The following is a 21297-nucleotide window of genomic DNA, read 5'->3' as shown; positions in this document are numbered from 1 at the left end:
AGTCAGCTGCTTTTGAATTGGTCTACACTGGAATGTAACAGTGTCAGCTTCTCCGGATAGTGGTTCCGCTAGCTAGACTACTATGACTTCTGGGTTGACTCTTGGCGTTTCCTGGGGGATGTTTGAAAGCATATTATTACTCGCGTTCCCATTGCTTCATACACAAAGGATAGCATCAACACTCAACAACTGAATATTTTCGGTCCTACCTCACCAAAAAGTGTGGTGTCCACTTTGGAAAGAGTATGCTAAGATACTGGAATAATTTACACTAACGGAACTTTGCATTGAGATTTTTCATTCATGCACAACCTGTTAGCAGTTTGTATGCTCTTTAGAAAACTAACATGAACACCGAATAACCAGTTCACATGTCGTGCGTAGTCAGAATGAAACTGAAGTTTTCCTTCGCCTGTAAACGCAACCTCGTACTGTACCGCGGGATGTGCGCGTGTGTTAGTGGCGATTTGCGGAAAGAGCGTACGCGAGATCTTCGAAAGAGCGGAAAGTTTGTCGGAAGAGAAATATGGATTCTGAACGAATTTGCTCAAGTACCGCTTGTTTTTGTCCTCAGCTGTGACGACGGATACCGCGTGCATGGGAATGGCAGACAAAAAGTCTGGAAAAGAAATATGTCCTCCATTTTTGCAGAGCTAAACCGAACTCCGGTGAAGCTATCTGCCTGATACAAAATTCTACCCCAACCAACAGACGTTCGCTCGGGTTAAAATAACGGGTATAACAAGAGAAAAAAGAGCTGATTTGGATATGTTTCAATGCCGCTGGCGGAAGCATCACGAGCTAAGGGTAACAAATACACCTACACGTGTTCGCTCACGTTAAAATATACGCAACAAACTGACTCGCTGGCTAGAGTGCAGTGTGGTCAGCAAAGTTCGAGTGATCGTTTTCGCGTTGCTATTTTGTTGTTGCTTTCGTTCGCATCCCTAGTGGAAATGTTCTTCGTTGTAAAGGTCGCCTGACGTGTAGCTCTTTCACTTTCGTCCTTTTCCGTAAAAGCGTAGTGCCTTGAAGGAGCACCCGAAGGGGGTAGGAGGTAACACACATGCGGAATGCACTTTCGTCCGACAGATGCTGCTGCCGCACCTAATCGATTGCATTATTTTTCATTTTATATTTTGAAATACAATTTCACTAGGGGTTTTGGGAGGTTTTATTTCCAACGGGGATAGTCCACTGTGATCGGTAGAAATTGAGGCAACCAAAGGAGCGATAATATTCTTGATTTTTCAAGCAAACAAACTACTTTACCGTTTTTGCTTACCTGTAATTTAAAGCAAGGGACTACCGGGAGCTGGAGTTAACCGGGCAACACTGGGCGAATTTACACGGCTTCGCAAGGGAAGAATGCGGCGATATTCGAATTCGAGCCCGGTGATGGTAATTGCCTCCCCATGAGCTAACGACGGCTCGTACAATAAAAATACCGGGATGCTACGTTTTTTTCACCACTGCACAAGTGAAGGTTTTACATCAATCTCCAGTTAAACGTTCAGCAGCTTGCCAAAAGCCGGTGCTCTATTCTTCATCAATTCTAGAATCGTACGCAAATCTAGCCACGGATGATGAAATCGCCAACTTTCTCGACGGTCTTGCTGCAACTGATAAAATTGTACAGAATCACTACAGTTTCGATCCCGACCACGCTACTCGGGCAACAATTGCACGCCACCGAAGCTGACTCACACACAATTCTCTCACACATGGCCCGAAGTGAGACTGTGTGCATGAGCTTGGCGCATCGATACGCCGCGAACTTCATGTTTTGATTGCATTGAATGTTTGAAGATTCTCTCACCTCTTGCATTATTGCAATTACCGGAATTATTATTATTAACGTAAAGCAAAGCAATATGGGCACGGGAATGAAAATGATTCCAGTAAGGTTATTTGGTCTATTGTTTGAATGGATGCGATGATTGCACATGCTTCTGTTGTTTCGTCCCCTCGGGTCCATGTTCGAAAATGTTGCTCGGAATTCGAAGAGAGAAAGCTTCTCGTTTTTAACCCGATCGTATTCTCTCGTTTCGGAGATTCGACTACGATACCGGCGAGCTGGCTATGTGTTCGTGACCTCGAGTATGCCGTTCGACGGCATGTCCAATGGCATGTCGTTTCAGTATTTAAAATTATCGCAAAGTTTGCAAAGCAAAACGATCGTAAAACAATTAATATTTATACCCAATTAAGGAGCAGAATATGTGAATATCCCGAGTTGATGACGATACTTGTTAGTTAGAATTTATGGTTCATAATTTATGGTGAACCTACGTGGTTGAACCAGCCAGTTTGACTATTTGCGGAACTCGAATTTGAAGCACAGTTTGTAGCAGCACTGACCACAATGTGCGGCTCTAGCATCACTTGAAAACCGTCTACTTACATTGGGTCCGCTCATTTGGTCTTATCTACGACCTTTGCTCAAAAAAGTAGTTCGAAGGTGAAATTAATACTTGACCACAACTTGAAACTAGTTTGAAGCGAAACAGGTTTTATGCTACGCTACGGTTTACCACTAGAGTATAAACATGGGAACTAAGCTTTCCAGTTTCAAGGTCGCTAGGAAAATTTCAAGCGAAATTAGGTATTGAAAATTGGATCTGGGAATTACCGTCTTTTTTTAAGAAGCATAGCAAACATGTCGTGTGGAAGGATACACGGATTGATTCTACAATAACACAAGGATAGATAAATAAGCAAAGAAATAGGCTCCAGAAAAGCACCAGCGACTTGGTCAATATTCATGCTAATTGTTGCCGCCGATGTGCGCGGAGAAGCCATGTTGTTTAAATATGCGCACCTCCGTTTTACAGGTACAACGTGGTCACGGCCTCGTGGCTCACGTGAATTCACCAGAACGTGCCCTAAAAAGATTGACAGCTGACAGAGCAAAATAGAGTTGGAGCCTGTAATGTTTCCAGTGGCACATCTCCTAAAAAGAGTTTTACCTACTTGCCTCATCGAATGTGATAAAAATAAACTTTTTTTTCAATTGTTTTTGTTAGATAACCATGCAATAATTCAAAACAAGGAACATTCTTCAGTACCACGTTTTTACATCAAGAACCGAACACGCCGTCGATATGTCACAAACACGTGGACAACACCAAATAGCCGATTCTCTGAAGAGAGAGAATACGATCGGGTAGAGACGTATTTATCTCTTCGAATTTCGAGCGGTATTTTCGAATATGAACCCAACGAAACTTGACACGTTTCTAGTTACGAATGGCAATTTCAAGTGTTTCTAAAGTAATTTAAACATACTTACGATAAACTCACGCCATGCAAAGAAGTAACAACCAGTTTTCGTTTATTTTTTATTTGTCGTTATTTGTTTTGTATTCGTTTTGTTTGTTTGCTTCTTTTAACAAATTATTGATTTGTTTCGCTCCTGACACGATTTAAGATTTTGCCAACGGTTTCAGAACCGTTGCTTACGTACCACATTCTCGGTTCGTGTTTCATCCGCTATTTCTGATGTTTTATTTTCCAATATTAATTAATATATATATTTGCAATACATTTACAATTCTAGTGTGTTTTCTTTTTGTTATTATGCTTTCGCGATCAATCTCACATGTTTGTTCTGGGTTCAATATTCATTTCCCGCAAACTGTTTGGTTGAGTGTTTGCATGCTTTAACGATCGAATGTGAGCCAAATTTTACAGAATTCTCATTTCTATTGTTTGTTTTTTGTTGAAACGTTATGCAAAAAGTATCACCACGTACACGTCCGACCAGCAGCAATGTGCATTTCAGCGACGATAGACTGGTCACGTGTTTCTATTCTAAACTGCCCATTGTTTTTCTTTCTTGCTTGCAGTTGGCGACGAACAGATAAAAGTTGTCCCTTTAGGCCAGCCTTGGCATCAACCAGTATCTATTACTCTGTAAAGTTGGGGACATTTAGTGTTTCGTTTGAAAACTGAAACGGGAGATGATTTCGTCTGTTACTGCATTACACCATTCCAAATTGTTACAATTTTCCACCTTTTTCACTGACACCGTCCACTTTCGGCGGTGTGTAGCGTTGGGTTGCTATGATTGTGTAGGCATTGCGATTCACTCTCTGATACATAAACCAATTTGTTTAACTCCCAATAATGGAAGCTTTCACGAAGCGATGAACACGATTGCTTTTTGCTTTAATATAACACGTGTTTGTGAGCTCAGTAGTTATTGTTGTTTTAAATCGTCCACGATTTCTACTATTTCACTGGGGAGTGGGAGTTTGTTGCAACGATCATTTATATGGACACGAGTGATCGTTCTCCCACCGTTCGTTAAACAGTGGAATAAAAAACCACGAATAAAGAACGAAAGTTACGACGGTTGGAATCATAGTTGAGGAGCCAGTTTTTGAAAATTTCACTCATATTCTCTCAGGGAGAACTCCCCCTCCCGTCCCCCAAGAAGGATTTGTTTAATTTGTTATGGTAAACTAATACATTTTACTCAGTCCAGTGCCATTAGTCATCATTTGGCAGCGTGGGGATTATTTTCTAATGTAAGTTAATGATTTTCCGCAGCAAGAGGAAGTTCACAAAAGATAGATTCACTTGCTGACACTTGTGGCATTCCACTACTTCGCCCCCTCCCTCAAACACCTGTTGTTTGAAGGACTATAGATTCTGATGATCTTGACTACAAACAAATGCAGACAATAAATTCTTCTGCCAAATATTTTTCTTTATTTCGTTTCTCATCGTCCACATCATCCCATTAATGCTTGCTGCAGTAGCTGACAAATAGTTTATCCACTTAATTGCTTTCGTTGAATACTACATTGTTTCACATTCTCCATTTTGTCCCCATCGACCGCACATCCGCGTTATGTCTTCTTAGTATTCCGCTTGTCTTTACCAACCTACTTTTATGTCGTTAAATCAGGGGGGCAAAGGAGGGCCCAGTCCTTTACCACATCTTCGGAATCCTGCTACATAATTGCTAATAGCGTTTTTTTGCTTATTTTTCGCGGTACACCCCTTTTAAAACCATTGCTCTTGTATCTTCTAGCAGTGAAAATGTTCTTCCCTTCGGTTATTACGTTCCATTTACATTTCAGTGCAGGTGTTTGTAGCTTTACCATGTTGCTTGATGTACGTTTACGCGTCAGGTTATCAGTTTAATGTTCGTCTCCATTTCCTCTAGTTTGCTTTGCAATAGTTTAATGATGTATTAGCATTGTTTTGTTTATTATTCTTATTATCTTTATATGTGAAACAAGTTTCCTTTCCGTAAACGATACGGATTCGATTTCGACATGGAACGCCAGCATGTTCCACCGGGTTCAAAATTCCTCACGGTTTAGGTTATCGCATAATTTTAAACACCTCGATTATTTGTTGCACCAACCAATCGTTAATGTACTCTTCTTCTGGCTACACCCCCTTTTCTCCGTCACCTATCGCTTTGAGAGGTCATTTTTCTCAGACCCTACCATTCACGGGGATAATCGAACCATGTCTTCGTCTCTGTGTTCTTGATAAGATATGTACAATGCAATGCCACAATGTCCTTTACGAACGGCACCATAGTTCTAGCTTTACGGTAATTGTAGTAGCAGCAACTGTATTACCTAGTAGTTGCAATGTGTTTGAAGCAGTCTGTTTCGTAATGGTTTTACTTCAAACACAGACGCTTCCGTATTCGCGGCTTTCGCGAAATGCACACTTATACCTTTGGCTATAGATTGGTGGGTGTTGGCAACGATGCCTGTCCCTTTCAACAAGGTTAGGGGGAGGGGAGGTTGGAGAGAGTATCGTGTTTTTTTGACGAACACGTGTTGAAGAAATTTCCCGTACACGATTGCTCAATTCGGGCCAAATGTCAAAATAGTTGTAAACGGTTATGCTGCTTCTAAGACTTCCTTTTCACTGGTTTTTACCCAAGCGACAGTGGAAAGATGAAGAAATCTAGTGAAGGTTCTTCCATTCATCTTTAATCAAACTACATTTATTCAACACGCATTCGCCCCGATTCTTTACAATGTCACAAAGTCAAATACGAAGACTTTTCCAATTCAATTAGGATTTTATGTCGCACAACTCATTGTTTTGTTTTGGATGCACTGGATGCACCTGTCGCAAAACGACTGTTAAGTTAAAACAGTGTAGTCAACTTCTAGAACCAACACTCGTTTCACTACCTTCACCCTTCCTTGTGTCACTTTTCGTTTTCAGGTTTTGTTTATTTAGACGCACACCTAGCTTTGAAATTCACTACCTGTTTGCATATTTCTGTTCAATTTCGTATTGGTTTATTTTAAATGTATTGTTCTTTTGTTTAATTTTTCGCAAAATGTCCATCCATACTCAATTTTCATGCTCTTTTCCTTGTCGGTAACATTCTAATAACGTCATCAACATTATCACAGTATAATTATTCTCATTTACGGGTATTCCCAAGCCTTTTTTTTCTTTTTTTTCGTTTTTTCCATCGGTGTTTAATTGTGAATCTATGTGTTTCTTATTTCAAGTGGTTTGAGATGTTTCCCATTGTCTGGCCCTGTTTCTTTCGCTCTTAAAAAACAAAAAAACAAACATATCCAGTATAGTTAGTTAATCACGGAAATCAATTGTATCAACGCGCCTTGGCTTGTTCACATTTCAGCGAGATATTGCCGGTAAAAGTTATGCAACCAGAAAACGGATGGAATTTGCTGCATTTCAGAGTATGAGTGTCTTTTACTAGAACGTTATGTTTGCCAAGAGTGACTAGTTCTAGTTTTCCAATACCGAAACATTCTCCGGTGGTCGTGCACACATGTCGGAAGTTTGAGATCGTGTCCATATCGCTGTGTTCCTTTTTTCAGACACGAATGATCGCGGTTTACCAGACGAGATGGAAATGTTTGAATGATGGAATTTTTCGAATTCGTTCTTTTTTTTCCCTTTCCCTACTTGCACGCACAATGTGCCACAAAATTCATACTCAACGAGCACCTCGCTTATGTCCTACCATTGACTCACTTAAACTAATTCGTCCGATGATGGTCAGATTATGATTTCTGAGGGGGGCAACCAAATGCGTCTCGGGTGCACTGTGCTGGTCGGAGCTAGGAAAGGGATTGATGCTGCCACAACAACGAGGACGCTGATGCTGTGCCATTGTCAAAAAAACAGGATGGTTGTTGACGCGCACTCATATGTACACAATCAGATGTATGTCGTAGTAGTTTCTAATGAGAAATGTAAAATAATGTACGGCAAACTGCTTGCTTTCCTTGGCCATCCCTTGCAGTTGTCATGGCCTATGAAACCTACAATAAAGGAAAGAACGAAGAAATATGTTAGTGGGGGGTTTCCAGGCTCGATGTTGTGGTGCTACCTTTCGATGCGTACCTGGTAAGATGTCGACTACCTTCGTGCACGGCCATTTCGGAGCTCTTGAACTCGTTCAATTCCTTACGGATGGCGGCCTTATCCTTCGGCGTCAGGCGTGTCCACGGTTTGTCCGCCCGCCGGTCGTAATCGTGAGCCTGTGTCACCTCAATGTAGTCGTTGAAGCGGATAATCTTTTTCTCCTTCAGCTCATCGACCGTTGGCCGGAAGCTAAGCTTCCGCAGCAGATAGCGCTTCTTTTCTTCCTTTTGCTTTTTCTCCTCGGCCGGCGATTGAGCTGCAGAGAACGTAAAAGGGAAAACCAGTTAAAAATGTCTTTAAGCATCGGTTAAGGCAAACTTACTCTTCAGAATGTTCCGCTCCACGAGTTCCTCAGCGGTGGGGCGCATCGAGAGCCGACGGATCAGCCGGGCCCCGATCGCTTCCTTGGACTCCTGCTTCTCGTTGTCCGACTGCAGCTGTAGGATGTTCCGATTGATCAGCTCCTGCCGGTCCGGCCGGAGGGCCAGTTTGATCGAGAGGCTCTCCTTCCGGGCGATTTTCGCCGCCCGATCGGCGTCCTCATCACGGTAGCAGATCGGCCCATCCGACTGGTCGCTGTCGTCACCGGCCTCGCGGATTACGTATGGACGAGTATTCTCCTTGTTTTCCATCGTACTCGGTAGGCCGATTTGGAAACGCATCGGTCGGGAACTGGTCGTAGCGAAAAGAAATCGTTTGTTAGAGTTTGACACGCTGTTCGAACCGTTCCTTTCGTTTTGACACCAAAGGTTGGTTATATGCACACATGGTGTATCTTAGAAGGTAGGGTTAACTGAATAGTGGAAACATACAAAAAAAAACCAGCATTCAAATCCAGATGTAGACAATAAACCAAAGTCTTTAGAAACTTAACGGTGGATCAAAAACACAATACATAAACCACCAATGAAGTAAAGCGCTATAAAAATGATGTATGTACATCGTTAATAGAACGTGCATTCAAAGTGATGTGTTGTTAATAACCAATTACTTTAAAAATTTCAATAGCTCATGCAAATATATTTTCGTAACATCAACCTTGAGAAATTATCTTGACCAGATGAATCATATTTTGTTATTCAGTTAAATATGAGAAAAATGGAAGGATTGTATCTTGTATTATAAAATGTCTTACTTTTACATTCCCAGTAACCGGTAAAATTGTCTTTACAGTTACAAAAATAATTTTACTCTTTTCAGTTTCGTTTCTAGCTCTCGCTTATCCACGATGCAACTCGGAACGTCATTTTTTCGTTTAGTTTTCCATGGTCTAAACACAAACCAATTTCCACCAATGATCCCTTGATTGGCAAATAGCTTTAGACTTCTAGACCTTTTTGTTGAACGTTTAATTTAACTTATCTTATTGACCACTATGAAGTGTGGGTTAAAAATGATAAAATCTTTGGGTGATCGTGTAAGAATTCCACACCCAAAATGTACTTACAAAACCTGAAACCCATAACCCTCAAAACATTCCAACATCAAGCATACTCACGTGTAAAAACCCGGCGAGAAAACATTATCATTATAATGGAATAATTTATCATCCACCGTGCACAAATAATAGTGCGCCGATGGCGAGATGGCACTCGGTGCCGGCGGCACTGACAAAGGAAAAGCTTTTGAAATGTGCCACCGGAATGTGGAAACACCCTTCTACATGTGAAAGCTCTGCCGTACTGTGCTTATGCCCGGGGTGAGTAGCAGGGTTTGGGGGGGTGTTGGCAAAGTGGCTTTATTATGTTTCCGACAGCCATTCCTATATCACACACACGGGCGCGACGAGAATAGAGTTGGATATTAATTTTGGAGAAAAACTCCACCATCCCACGTGGATTTATCAGCACACCTCTGGTGGGTTTTGCTTACTCGGGAAATTCGGAAGGAAATGCATCGCGATCCGAACGGAGAGATGATTCGTTTACATATTCGCTTCACTAACGTGTAGGCTGACACGTTTAGGATTACATGATAATGGCCGAATGCAGCAGAGGATGGTTGGCGGCGTGTACTGCGAACCGTTCCATCATCGCTGATCAGAGTTAAACTAATTTAATTATTCAACGGTTTATCGGATGGAACAAACAACCATGTACGTAATCGATCGTTGTCGCCTGACACTGCGTACTGTTCGTATTGTTTAAAAATTAAAGAGATCAGGAAGCAAAATATAACAGATGATGGGAGTTGGATATTTTTTCCTTCCCATGGTATGCGCACAACTTTAATTAATTTCACCGACGGGAAAAAAAATTCCACAAGTTCAACGTTTGATAATTTTATTGTAACAGTTGGGAAGCGTGGGGTTTCGTACCATCATTAATCTTGGGAAGGATATAAAGCGCCTTCGCCTAGACAAAGGAAACGACCGCTCTTGTTGAAGAAAAACGTCGCAGATTAAGGATCAACGGAAGCACAATCCAAAGACTTTGCACATCGTGCAGAACAAAGACGAAAGCGGCGGAGAGGAAACGAACACACACTGACGTAAATTAACGAGCAAGCAAAGGAGCACCACCACCGATAATTTCATCCGTCTCTTCGCGTAAAGCGTCAGTTTGCTTGTGGCGTAATCGCATTCCGCATTCGCTCCGGGGTTAGTTAAGGGCGGTAGCAGTCGTTTAATGGCGGACGTGGTGGGTGGTGGCGCGAAGCAAGGATCTATGTCACTTTGACTGTCTGATATCTTTTTAGCTGGACGATTATTTTACCGATTCGGTACGGTGTCGCGCCTCGTCTCTTCTGCTTAGAGGAATAAAAGATAAACCATCCGCCTCAACAATGTGGTTCTCTCTTTTCTTGGAACCCCCCAGCCCCCGATCGAAGACGGGAGAACACACCCGACGGGAAGCGTACGTGTCCTTTAGCGTGGTGTTACTACTTTCTTACAACACCGCAGTGCCACGGGCTACAGACATGGCAAACCACAATGGAAAGAGCGTGAGCACTTTTACAAAAAGGCAACTAAAAGGTTATGTTGGGGGAGGGGTGTGTGGTGAGGAAGCAGACATTTGCCCAACACCATTGCAAGCCATTGTTGAGCGTTGGACGGGGTTCGACAGCCAACATTTCGCCGAGGGATTTCCATCGGCACAATATAACGAGTGCAACGTGCGGGCGAACAGCTCGAGCGTCTCTAATTAAGACACTAGGAGTCTGCAAAACAAAAGCCGGGAGTCGCTCAAAGAGTGATTTTTCCTGTGCGAAAAACGTGGTTATTGCAAGTATTGATATAGTGGCAGCAATATCACGTCAAGTTCAGCTAGTACAGAAAGCAGATCCCAGCATAAGGATGCCAATATACCACACCCGCTTGACGTTGTATGAGTTTTATTTCTCCACATAGTTTCATTTTGCCTTCCCCGCTGGCTACACTAGAGAGTATGTAGCAATGTAAAGGTCTCTCCGCTTACAAATTGTGGTTTATTGTGCAATATTGTGTTGGGTTCATCATTACCTCAATGCGCGGTCAACACGAAAGATGTATATTTCTGTAGCCAAAATGAAACAAAATCATTTCGGAATCGGTTAAGAAAGAAGTTTACTTTTTAAACTTCGAACAACATGTGAAAAGTATGAAAGGAATCTTGATTTATGAAATAGTAATTACAAGTTTTAGAAAATGTTCTGAAACAATTTAAAGGATGACACTTTGTTTCCCTCGAGAGAGAAAAAAGAAGTTACAAATTATGTTTCCATTAAACAAGCTGATACTGAAGATTTAACAATGTTCTTTGCCTTGACGAAGGGAACGAAAACCAGCGGCTTTTTATGGCACAACGCCCAACAATACTCTTGCAAATGAGCATCAACCGCTGTCTTCGTCCAACCTACGTGCAGAACGTCGACGGTGGAAAATTAGATTTGCCAAGATTTTCCAATCTACACCCGCGCTACCCAGCATGTCTCGAAAGGAGGTAGCTGTAAATGAACAAAAAAATGTCCAACTTTGAGCTCTTTTTCGACGAACAAATTAACACTCGGTGTAGCTTCAAACCTTGGTTTTATCTGTTCCGGTTAAGGTAAATCTCCTATGGTGAACCCATTCTCGCAATCGATCCGAACTGAACGAGCTTTTCACATTCACCCCGAGCAAAACCCTTCTTTTCCCGACGAGCAAAACAATGCGTTCTGGGTTAATTTTTCTCGCGTCGACACAGGCACAGCGCCAGCAAAGATGAATAATAAAAATGTTGTTGGGTGGGCAGCATCGTCCGTATTTTATTGAAGCTTTGGCGAGCATAAACCATCCGTAGCGCCGCAATCAGTACCGAGACTCCGGGGTCGGTTGATACAACATTCTTAATATTCATAACATTGCGTGCGTTGGGTTGGGGGTGGAAAAATGAAAATCTTTCTAGCTCATCCGTGCAATCTTCGTGGTGGTCGAGCGTGCGTGATCCTATTTTCAAATGTTAATTTTTCCGGACGAAATCCATCATTAGTTGGTTCGCGGGGCGGAAGCACCGGTCGTGCATAAATCATCCCAGCGAGCGGATGTAGATAGGTTTTTATTTCCTTTCCGACGAAACCCGCGCTGGAGTGAGTAATATTCTCCACCGAAAGCTTGATTAAATTCATGCACGGGGTAGACAATTTTATTATTTTCAGAAGGACTCAAAAATACCAATGTCCATTTTGGATGGTAGTTCATTGAAAGTTTCGCAACAAAAAATCATTGAATAGAACCCACGCATGGATACGCGTTCAGATCATCAAAATAAAAAAAAAGGATCAAGGTTTAACGCCGTGAGTTACTTGACATAGATTGCTTTCTTTGTATATTTAAATTCACCTAGAGTAATGCGTATTATGCTGTTGTAGTGCAGGGATATAGTGACTTGTAAGGTGTTCCAGTTAAGCCATGGAATGTACGTGAGTACCGAGCTGGAGATAGAACTGTTTCACTACGCTGGGGGGATGCGAATACTATCATCCATTTGATGCGGCACAAAAAGGCCACCAAGCTAAACGTGCAAAAAGCTACCACGTGCCCATACTATTAATCTGGAAGATTGCCGTCGTCGCCACTTGCGTACGAAATACATTTATGTATGCGTTTACTTCCAACAATGAGACAGTTACCGTGTTGAGCATGGCCTTACAAAATAATGTGAGCGAAATCTAAATATATTTTGAACAATAAATGAAGACAATCGGAAACGCAACCAAGGTTAATAACAACACTTAAAAATGACACTGATAAACCATGTGAGAAAAGTGATGCATTCAAAAGGTAAAACAAAAGAATAACAAACATCATCTGAAATTACCATATTCTAATCCGTGGTCGTAAAACTGGCCTAAAATGTACAGAAACGAATGGTTGGTTGTTCAATAGTTACATTACACGGGGACAAACACACAGAAGGTAATAGTGAAGAGTGAGAAAGAGAGAGAGAAAGATAAAGAGAGAAGAGAGATATCTAGGATGAGATAAAATATAGTAGGTACGCGAGGACATTTGAACGGAGAAGTGCATTAAAAAATCGAAGTTGGTTGATAAAGTCTATAACTCTGGGAGATTGAGAAAAAGGAGGCTTTTTATATATGTCGAGTGGAAACGTTCATTTGAAAGCGGGGTTTCTTCTGTAACGATGTTATGGAAATCCGGTTGAAAAAGCAACATTCAGCAACATTAGAGATGCTAGAAGGGTTTAAGGAGGTAACGCTAAGTGTCGATAGAGCCGGAGTCGTGCCCAAAACAAACTGCTTTATCGTAGGACACACCTATATAGACACAAGAAGTAATACCTGACAGTATGGAATACGACAAAACTATTTTATCCAAACGGAAACGAAACTAAACAACACAAAACAGGGGCGAAGTCTCTACGGTATCTAGCTGATCCCTTACTGGTGTGCCATGGGAAACAGATGATTCGTCTCTCTCTAGTGCTCCTACCGGTGAGGGAATATGGATATATCTGCCTGCCAGTGGAAATACTAACATCGAGTTCCGATTCAACAAGGATACGTACTTGATCGTCGCAGACGGATTCATGTCGTTGCGCACCGCCAGTGCCCGATTGTCCTGCGTTGGGGTGCCTGGGTTCGAGCCCTTCTTCTTCAGTGCAGACTTCAATGGCACCGCATTGATGTTGGGTTCCTTTGCCGGGATCTCGTCGATGCGATTTGTGTCGATGTTGGGGTTCGGCTGCGGCGGGTACCGGTAGTCATCGTCCGAGTCGACCTCCTCGTGATCATTGTTTTCATGATCTGCAGATGGGCGGAAAAGGAAAACAAAAGCACATGTTATAAAGGACAAAAAAGAAAAAGTAATCATAAAACTCAAAGTATGAAAGGTAGTTGAAAAAAAGTACGAGAATAAAATTCTGATCGAAGGACAATATCTTTATGAGCTTTGTTCTCAATATCCATTTTCCTCTGCACTTATTTTATGCCAAAACCTTGATACATGGGAATTCATTTCATGTACTGAATATTTTGCATAAAGTAAAAAATTAAATAATCTGAATAATCAAACCATATAAATAGTAGAAAAATAGGTCACCGTTCCTTCACAAAAGATGCGAGTAATAATCGAGCAAGCAAAGTTTCGTTGAAACGATTGACCATAGATGCAGCAATATCTCATCCCTAACTGAAGTAATGTTATAATAAATTACTCTTTTGTAGTGAGGGCATTTTAGATTACGTTGCGGCACTCGCGTGAATGGTTTATTTTCCGCTTTTTCGCTGCACTGGTAGCGTCCTTTGACGTAGCGAAAATTCCTGTTCCTCTTACTATATACGCACATAGATACGGATGACATGTAGCCGAGAGTGATTTTTGGCTTTATTTTTTTTATCATCAGTTTCACGTACGTCGCACATTTTTTTGGTGCTTCATTCAGTAAAAACGGAGCGACGAAAACCAGACACGGACGCGGCGTTGTTATGACCGTTTTGTTCGACCCGATTCATTCATTAAAAATATTCGGCCGAGTTTATACTTCGGAGTATACTTGCGACAAAAAAAACATTCCAATTTTCGACCAAGTGCAGAACGTGTTGAAAAAGGGTGAATGAGAAAATTCGCCCCGTCGGTACAGAAAATCGTGTAAACAGACAACTTTTCACAGGAAGTTGATACTAACACACGGAGCATAACGGAGAGTTCGCTGATTAGTCGCAGATTTCCTTCCAACGACGCACAGAAACTCGATGGAGCGCAAGAGGATTGTTAGTATTAATTTTACACAAACATTTTGGGAAACGGAGGAAAAGCAGGGCCAGGAAAAAAAGGTTGCCCGCCGCCCCACAGCTGTTACTTTTTCGGTTAATGAAATATTCCCCGCAGCCAGTCGGATGCGTTTGCATGCGTGCTTCGGAGACAGCGCGCTCGGAAAAACCGCCAAATAAACTACGAACATTGGAATGCAGTGCAAAATGATGGGGGTGGAGAAGGAGAAGAAATTTCAATTCGCAACTCTTTCGACACTTTTCGCTCGTTGGTGTGTTGGCAAATGCGTCAGTGTTTGACGGGCGGAAAAATATAGGGACTTTTTTGAATTTCAAACACTCTCCCGTCTCGCTGACGTCGAAGAGTAATTTTAGCCCGGTGAAGTGGAGAAGGTTGCGTGAGATTTTTCTTGGTTTAAACTACCATTAATGAGAACCCTTGCTGATGAAAATTTTAATTTAAAAATTTTAAAAGTGACTCGAACAATTTTCTTCACCACTTATTATCTTATGTGGTCAACTTTATGAAAGCAAAAAACTTTAAAACATCCTGGAAAAATGTTGACTCGAAGTCAAGTCTCCATGGTCACCCAAGGGTTTCCACATTCCATCCCAACCGCCTTATGAAATAGGCGCCACCGCTCGTTTTACACATCCTGTTGCATAACTTTCGTTCGATGGATGAATTTGACGAATCGACCGGACGCGATCGTGGCAAGACAAGCGCACCAGGGTGACGAAAGAGAAACACCAGTCCGGATGTTCCAAAGCACCACCCGAGGCAAAACGAGCAAAAACAGACCAGAATATAAACCTGCAAAAAACCACCGGAAGCATGTTTCTGCGTGCGGGACTGGATGAACCACGCGCGGTTTGGTGTGCATATATTTATATACAGTTTGTTCCTTGTTTTGGTTTCGGAAGCTGGGTTTTCCCCGGTCGTTAATCGGCAAGCTCGTCCGTCATCGTCACCCCACGCAAACGGGAGGGTCGATCGGAAGCGAAACGAAAAACGACGATCTGCCGATCGACGGCATTTCGTTTTGTTTACAGTAACAATTAATTCACAAGAAAAAGCAAACTTGTCCGTGAAATACCACTCCAAGGTTGTGGTGTATGAAAACATGCCGGGTTGTCCCGTACTCTGCCGATCGCCAACAGGTGGTTAGCGGGAAATAAAAACACTTGAAAGACCCTCCGTTACCATGTCGAAATACTTTTGATTAAAACTTGTGTCATCGAAGCGTTATGTTAACGTTTCGCGATGTTTACAAGAGGGACAAGAGCCTCATTGATCAATAAACAAATTGTTTTCAATAAAATAAAATGGCGTCTCTTGCTCCAAGTTTTTTTTTTTCGAATGCTTTCTTGAGCTCAGCTCCCTTTGGCATTTTAAACCGAAGGCTGAAACCGACATCGGTTTGGAATTACTTTCTTCGAGCGCCGACGAACGCGTGCAGTTTCCACACGAATGCTCTATGACTTCAAAATCTCGCTGCCATGCTCTGTCTCTGACAGGTCTCGTTGGACTCGTGCTCGTTTAAACGGAAGCGGCAAAGGCGAAGAACCAAAGCGAACACATACACAAACACACACACAGTGAAATGCTCGCTGGAAGAAGAAATTCAATCTACAATGCAGTTGATTGCAGTTGCACAATTTCCTTCCATGCCATTTTCCATGGGCCGGCGATGTTGATGCCAGCTGCCAACGTTCGGTTTTACATCGTTAGTGCCCTTCTCCCCCGTTCGGGCTGCAGCGGGGATTTTAGTGGGGGTGTCGCATGCACCAGAGCATTATAGTTTGTATTCTTTTCTTTCTCACAAGGCGTTAGTGTTGTTTTGTGCGTGGAGGGTGGTGGAGCGGGTTGCAAAAGCCACGTCAATCGTGAATCCGTGAGCAAGGCATGGTATAAGGGAGCGCATAGCGTTATGATACGTGCCATTTGATGGTGCAGAGCGCTTGAAAACAGAAAGGATGCAGCATAGTTTTTTTTTTTAACACTAAGAGCAAAAAGGCGCGTGGAGGGTGATTTTCGACTATGTTTAAGAAATATGTTTTGGAAAAGGGGAAAAGAAAATGAATTTCAGTCTGCAAATGATTATTACTAGAGCTATTTGCTAATGAAAAGAAAAAGAAAGCCTAGATTCGAAACTAGTAGTAGGGTGGTGAGTTTGGGGACGTCGTTACGTACACCACTGTACTTACCATCGTAGTCGTAATCGTTCATATCTAACGGTATAATGTTACTCATAATACTACTATTGCTACCAGTGGAATGCACGTTCGGTGGTTGGGCCCCGCCGCTACTACCTCCGGCACCGGCACCCCCTCCACCACCACCGCCACTACCGCCCGATCCTCCACCGCCCGAGCCACCGCCCGGTCCGTGCGATCGCACGCCAACGAGCGTCGGGCTGGGGGTGGAGAACATGGGTGGCGGCGGGATCGGTCCAATCTCCGACACCGGAATCGGTGGCTCCGGCAGCTCCGACAGCACGATGTGATTCGGCAACCCATGGTGCCCGTGCCCGTGGCTGTGTCCGTGCCCGTGCTGCTGATGCTGCTGATGTTGCTGATGCTGCAACGATTGCTGCTGCTGCTGCTGCTGGAGTTGCTGCTGAGCCTGCTGCTGCTGCTGGTGGTGCTGCTGGAGCTGCTGCTGGAGCGCCTGGTGGTGGTGTTGCGCCTGGAGAGATTGCGTTGGCTGCTGGTGCTGATGGTGCGACAGATGCTGCTGCTGCTGCTGCTGCTGGTGCTGTTGGCTGTCATTGGCCGGCGGTGGTGTTTTCCTTTGATTATCTTGAACTGTGGATCGGGGAGGGGAGAGAAAAAGAAAGGGCACGGGAAAACCCAGAGATGAGGGAGAAGAAGAGACAAAAAAGGACAGAAGCGTTAGTCATGACGTTCGTTTGCGGGTGCATAGATGTGTGTGTGTGTGTGTGGCGTGCATGTATGTTTTTCGTGTTCCAGTTTTTCTCTGACAAAGGGAGTTTTTTGGACGCAAGGCTGTCCTACGTGTCCCTTCAAGAACTCGTTCTGCATGTTGTACTTGGTTTGCTGTGGCTTAAACAAGGTGGAGCTATGGCATAACATCGTTTGAGGGCGAAGGGAAAATTGTCATTTTTGTCCAACTCAAATAATGTTTATACTTGTTTCTGATAAACTATACGGATTCAGGTGATCTCAAGTGAGTAAGTGTCTTTACTTTCTATCATCGATATCGGGTTTGAGCTTGAGTAAATGTCTTGAATCCCGGCAATCGTGTCGCGCAAGAGAGTCCCTTAAGGCACTATCACTAGCACAATGTTCGATCATACTTACAACCATCCCCGTGATAGCAGACGATGCGGCGCGTCAGCTTCGACGGTCCCAAACTGTTCGGACGTTCCGGTTTGGTTTGTTGTTGCTGATGCTGGCCAACGCTTGCGTACCCGCCGCTTCCACCCCCGTTGCTACTGTGGCCACTGTTACCACCACCACCACCGTTGATACCATCTGCTCCAGTCGCATGTCCGGCGTGGATCGGCAGCGACGTGGGACCGCTGGACGTCGAGGTGGTGCCACCACCAACATCGTGATGCCGGGTGTCGTATTTATCCTTTCTCGTTTCTGTGAGTCGCACGATGTTTTGGGGCCGTGACGATTCGACGCGTTTTGCATTAAAGCATCGTGTTTACGTGGTAGGCGTGTGGTGGGTAGCAGACGAGCAGCATGGTGGTGGAGTAGGTTACAACGTGTTACGTTGCGTTACGGTTGTGGTGAATGTTAGCAAGTGCCACACAACGGTGGGCAGAAGAGTGCGGGCGTGCCACAAGCGGTACGATTGGTTATTGTGTAAAGGCAGTGTTCGGAGGTTGATTTTTGTTAATTTGGTTTGAGTTTTCGGCGACGTTAGTATGCGTGCAACAGTGAGGTTGTGTTTTTTTTTTTTTTGATGCACAACATTTACATCACACGTGGCGTGCGCAGATAAAGCCAATGGTCGAACAATCCGAGAGGAAGAGAAGAGAAAAGAACAACTCATGTAGAACAAACACACGGTGCAGAGTCGTACCATTACACGTTACGGGTCACGAGGCCCAAGTAACCAAGTGAACAAATGCAATGGAATGGATGAAAATAGGCAACGAGATGAATATGACGGTAGATGAAAGGATGTTTCTGTGTGTGCTCCTTAGAAGGCTGAACGAACTAATGTCAGCTTGGCTTTCTAAACCTACGTCTACGCTGTCTAGAGCTATGAGGCGCTTCTAACGCTAAGGATTCACCCTAGGTATAATTGTTTGTGCAACATAAAAATCTAAAATTTTGAATGCTACAGTACAAGCTTTTCCCATGTTTCTTTGAAAAATAAACCCAGAGACTTGAAAAACCAAAATCACATTTGACGATGGATCAGGAAAGATCATGGTAATGTTTAGATATTACTATTTACTACTAGAACTATGAACTATATGCATTTTTTTCTAATTATATGGTGTCAAGATATAAATTTCATTGAAATTGACTTGATTCTAGTGGGTAGACTGATTTTATTCCAAACATCATACAATAAACTGTTTCTCATTTTCAACATTTGCTTTGCTCATTCCTTCTTCTTATACCAACGTAAAAACTTTGGGAAAAGAAAATATCGTTCTATTCGTCGACCAACATTTGTATTAGTTACAACGGAGAATACGGTCGTCCTTGCAACTCTTGTTGTCTGGCGTTTACTACGCCTTCCCAAACGACGGCTCGGCAGGGAAGAGATAAATTGAATTTGTGAACCGGAGGCCAAGGACGGATACGCCGTTTTCAAGACCACACCCCCTCAGCAACTATTAAGTGATCACCTTGAACTAGATATTCGAGTTATATGATTTATGACTATCGCACGTGGACAAGTGGTTCAATTTTCGAAAACGTGACGAAAAAACGAAAAACGTTAGAAAAACGAAAGAAAATCACTAAGAAATCTTAACAAATAACCATTTCAAACTAATACGCTATTTTAATATGGTGTTGGTTTCACTTATTATAAAGAACCGAATGGCTGTTGATAAGGTAAACAACTACGTTGTGAGGAATTTTTATTCCGTCCTTCACAATCAAACCGATAAGCGGTTATTTTCTGCGCTTTGCAGCCTCACGCACTCACTAAGGCACATTTGCATTCGTTTGCTTCTGCTCTAAGTGACGCACGCAAGGAACATCGAATCGATCTTGAGACAGCGGGCATGGGATACACTTCGCAAGGATCCATTTTTGGCGTGGTTTTCCTGTGTGCCGATGAAACGGCGCCGAGCAACAAGCCGCGCGCTAGTCGTGGGTGAAATAAATTGAACGATCGCAATCGGAATGTTACCGTCACACGCGACCACTCCGTCGCTCTACGCCGTCGTATGTAGGTCGATTAAATACGGCCGGAGGTGCACGAAGCGGCGTTTGAACAGCACGCAATAGGAGAGGCAAATTTTGCGTGAATGTGCGAGTTGATGGAAGTTAGTCATGCCAAGCGCCACTCTAAATCATTTGCTGCGAAGGATCGTAATTAAGGAATTGTTGCTGAATGGGTAAATATTGCCTTCGTTAACATTAAACCAATTTAATTGGCTATTAATTGGTTTTGTTTATTGCTTTCCATAAAAAGTAAGAAAAGTATCAATTAAAAATTGTTCCAACTAGCTGAACATAAAATTGTTTCTTTCTCTTTAGTAGAAGTAAATTAATTTAACACAAGTAATTTTTCAATTTATCTCTGCCCATGTCAATCACCTGAGAGAGTATGTACGGTACATCAACTAAGTGACAAATCCTTCCCACTACTAAGACTCGCCAAAAATAATAAAAGAGACGATAAACAGCTGTGTGTACAGCTTCCCACGAGCACGAACAACCTCTGAGTCGTCTCGGCTTGGTTAAATGTGTAATGCGAAATGCTTCGACGCTACGATGACGCACCATTAGCAAACGTCGTACTGCGGTCTTGGGATGGTGTTGAGTGACCAAAGAAAAAAACACACAAACCCCGACAAATTGGTTATTATGTTATTCGTTGCCAGGTGCCAATTCCGGCTATTAGGCGTTAACTGGTCGTCCAAGAAGATTTAGCAAAATAATACCTGATGCCTGGTGCTTCCGAGAAAGATACCGAGAAAATTACAGTTGCCATTAAAGACCACTTCCGGGCTAAGGGTTTGCAATCGCAATTTCGTTCAGTTTCTAGCTGCTCAGTTGAGAGGAAGAGTTTTACCGAACCGGTTAGCGCAACGGTGAAATGAGAGTGAAACAATTAATTTTGAAATGGAAAATGGGAACTTTCCTGGGTCATTGCCACCTTATTTGAAGGGCGGCTGTTACCGATTGTAAACTGGTTGGTTCAAGAAGCTTTCTCCGGGGTTGGACCAGCATTGGATTCCCGTGTAGTATATGCGAAACGATTCAACGACAACCACCAACCGACACCAAAAAAAAGTGTAAGAGGTTAAAACCAACTTTCCACTGGCGTTAATATTACTTCTGTTCGTAGAACGAATTTGCGAAATTTGCTTCGGGGCAGCATACTGGCAGCAATGAAATGGAAGCATAAATTGTTCAATCGCTGGCAAATGGAATAATCTTTCCCAGCTGGCGCCAGAGATATTTGGAAATTGAATATATACCCGTACGCCGGTAGTTCGTGAAGTGAATCCGTGGCTTTTAAATTTGGCGTAGAGTTTCTTGCGCTCATAAAAG

General features: G+C 43.0%; 1 protein-coding gene across 1 annotated transcript in view; it reads right to left on the bottom strand.

Annotated features, from left to right (window-relative positions):
• Positions 1-6328: 6328 nt before the first annotated feature.
• Positions 6329-21297, bottom strand: part of LOC131265781 (AT-rich interactive domain-containing protein 1B-like) — an 85036-nt gene continuing 70067 nt past the window's right edge. The window contains exons 6-11 of the mRNA XM_058268091.1: positions 16786-17385; positions 13374-13611; positions 12666-12695; positions 7712-8061; positions 7369-7645; positions 6329-7286 (exon numbers count right to left, since the gene is read on the bottom strand). Of these exons, the coding sequence (XP_058124074.1) occupies positions 7271-7286; positions 7369-7645; positions 7712-8061; positions 12666-12695; positions 13374-13611; positions 16786-17385 (1511 nt within the window). The 3' untranslated portion in view covers positions 6329-7270. The remainder of the gene's footprint in view (positions 7287-7368; positions 7646-7711; positions 8062-12665; positions 12696-13373; positions 13612-16785; positions 17386-21297) is intronic.

The sequence above is a fragment of the Anopheles coustani genome, chromosome 2 (assembly GCF_943734705.1).
Source record: "Anopheles coustani chromosome 2, idAnoCousDA_361_x.2, whole genome shotgun sequence".
Classification (NCBI taxonomy): domain Eukaryota; kingdom Metazoa; phylum Arthropoda; class Insecta; order Diptera; family Culicidae; genus Anopheles; species Anopheles coustani.
Note: the sequence above shows the minus strand (reverse complement) of the source record. Positions and strands in the feature narration are given on the sequence as shown.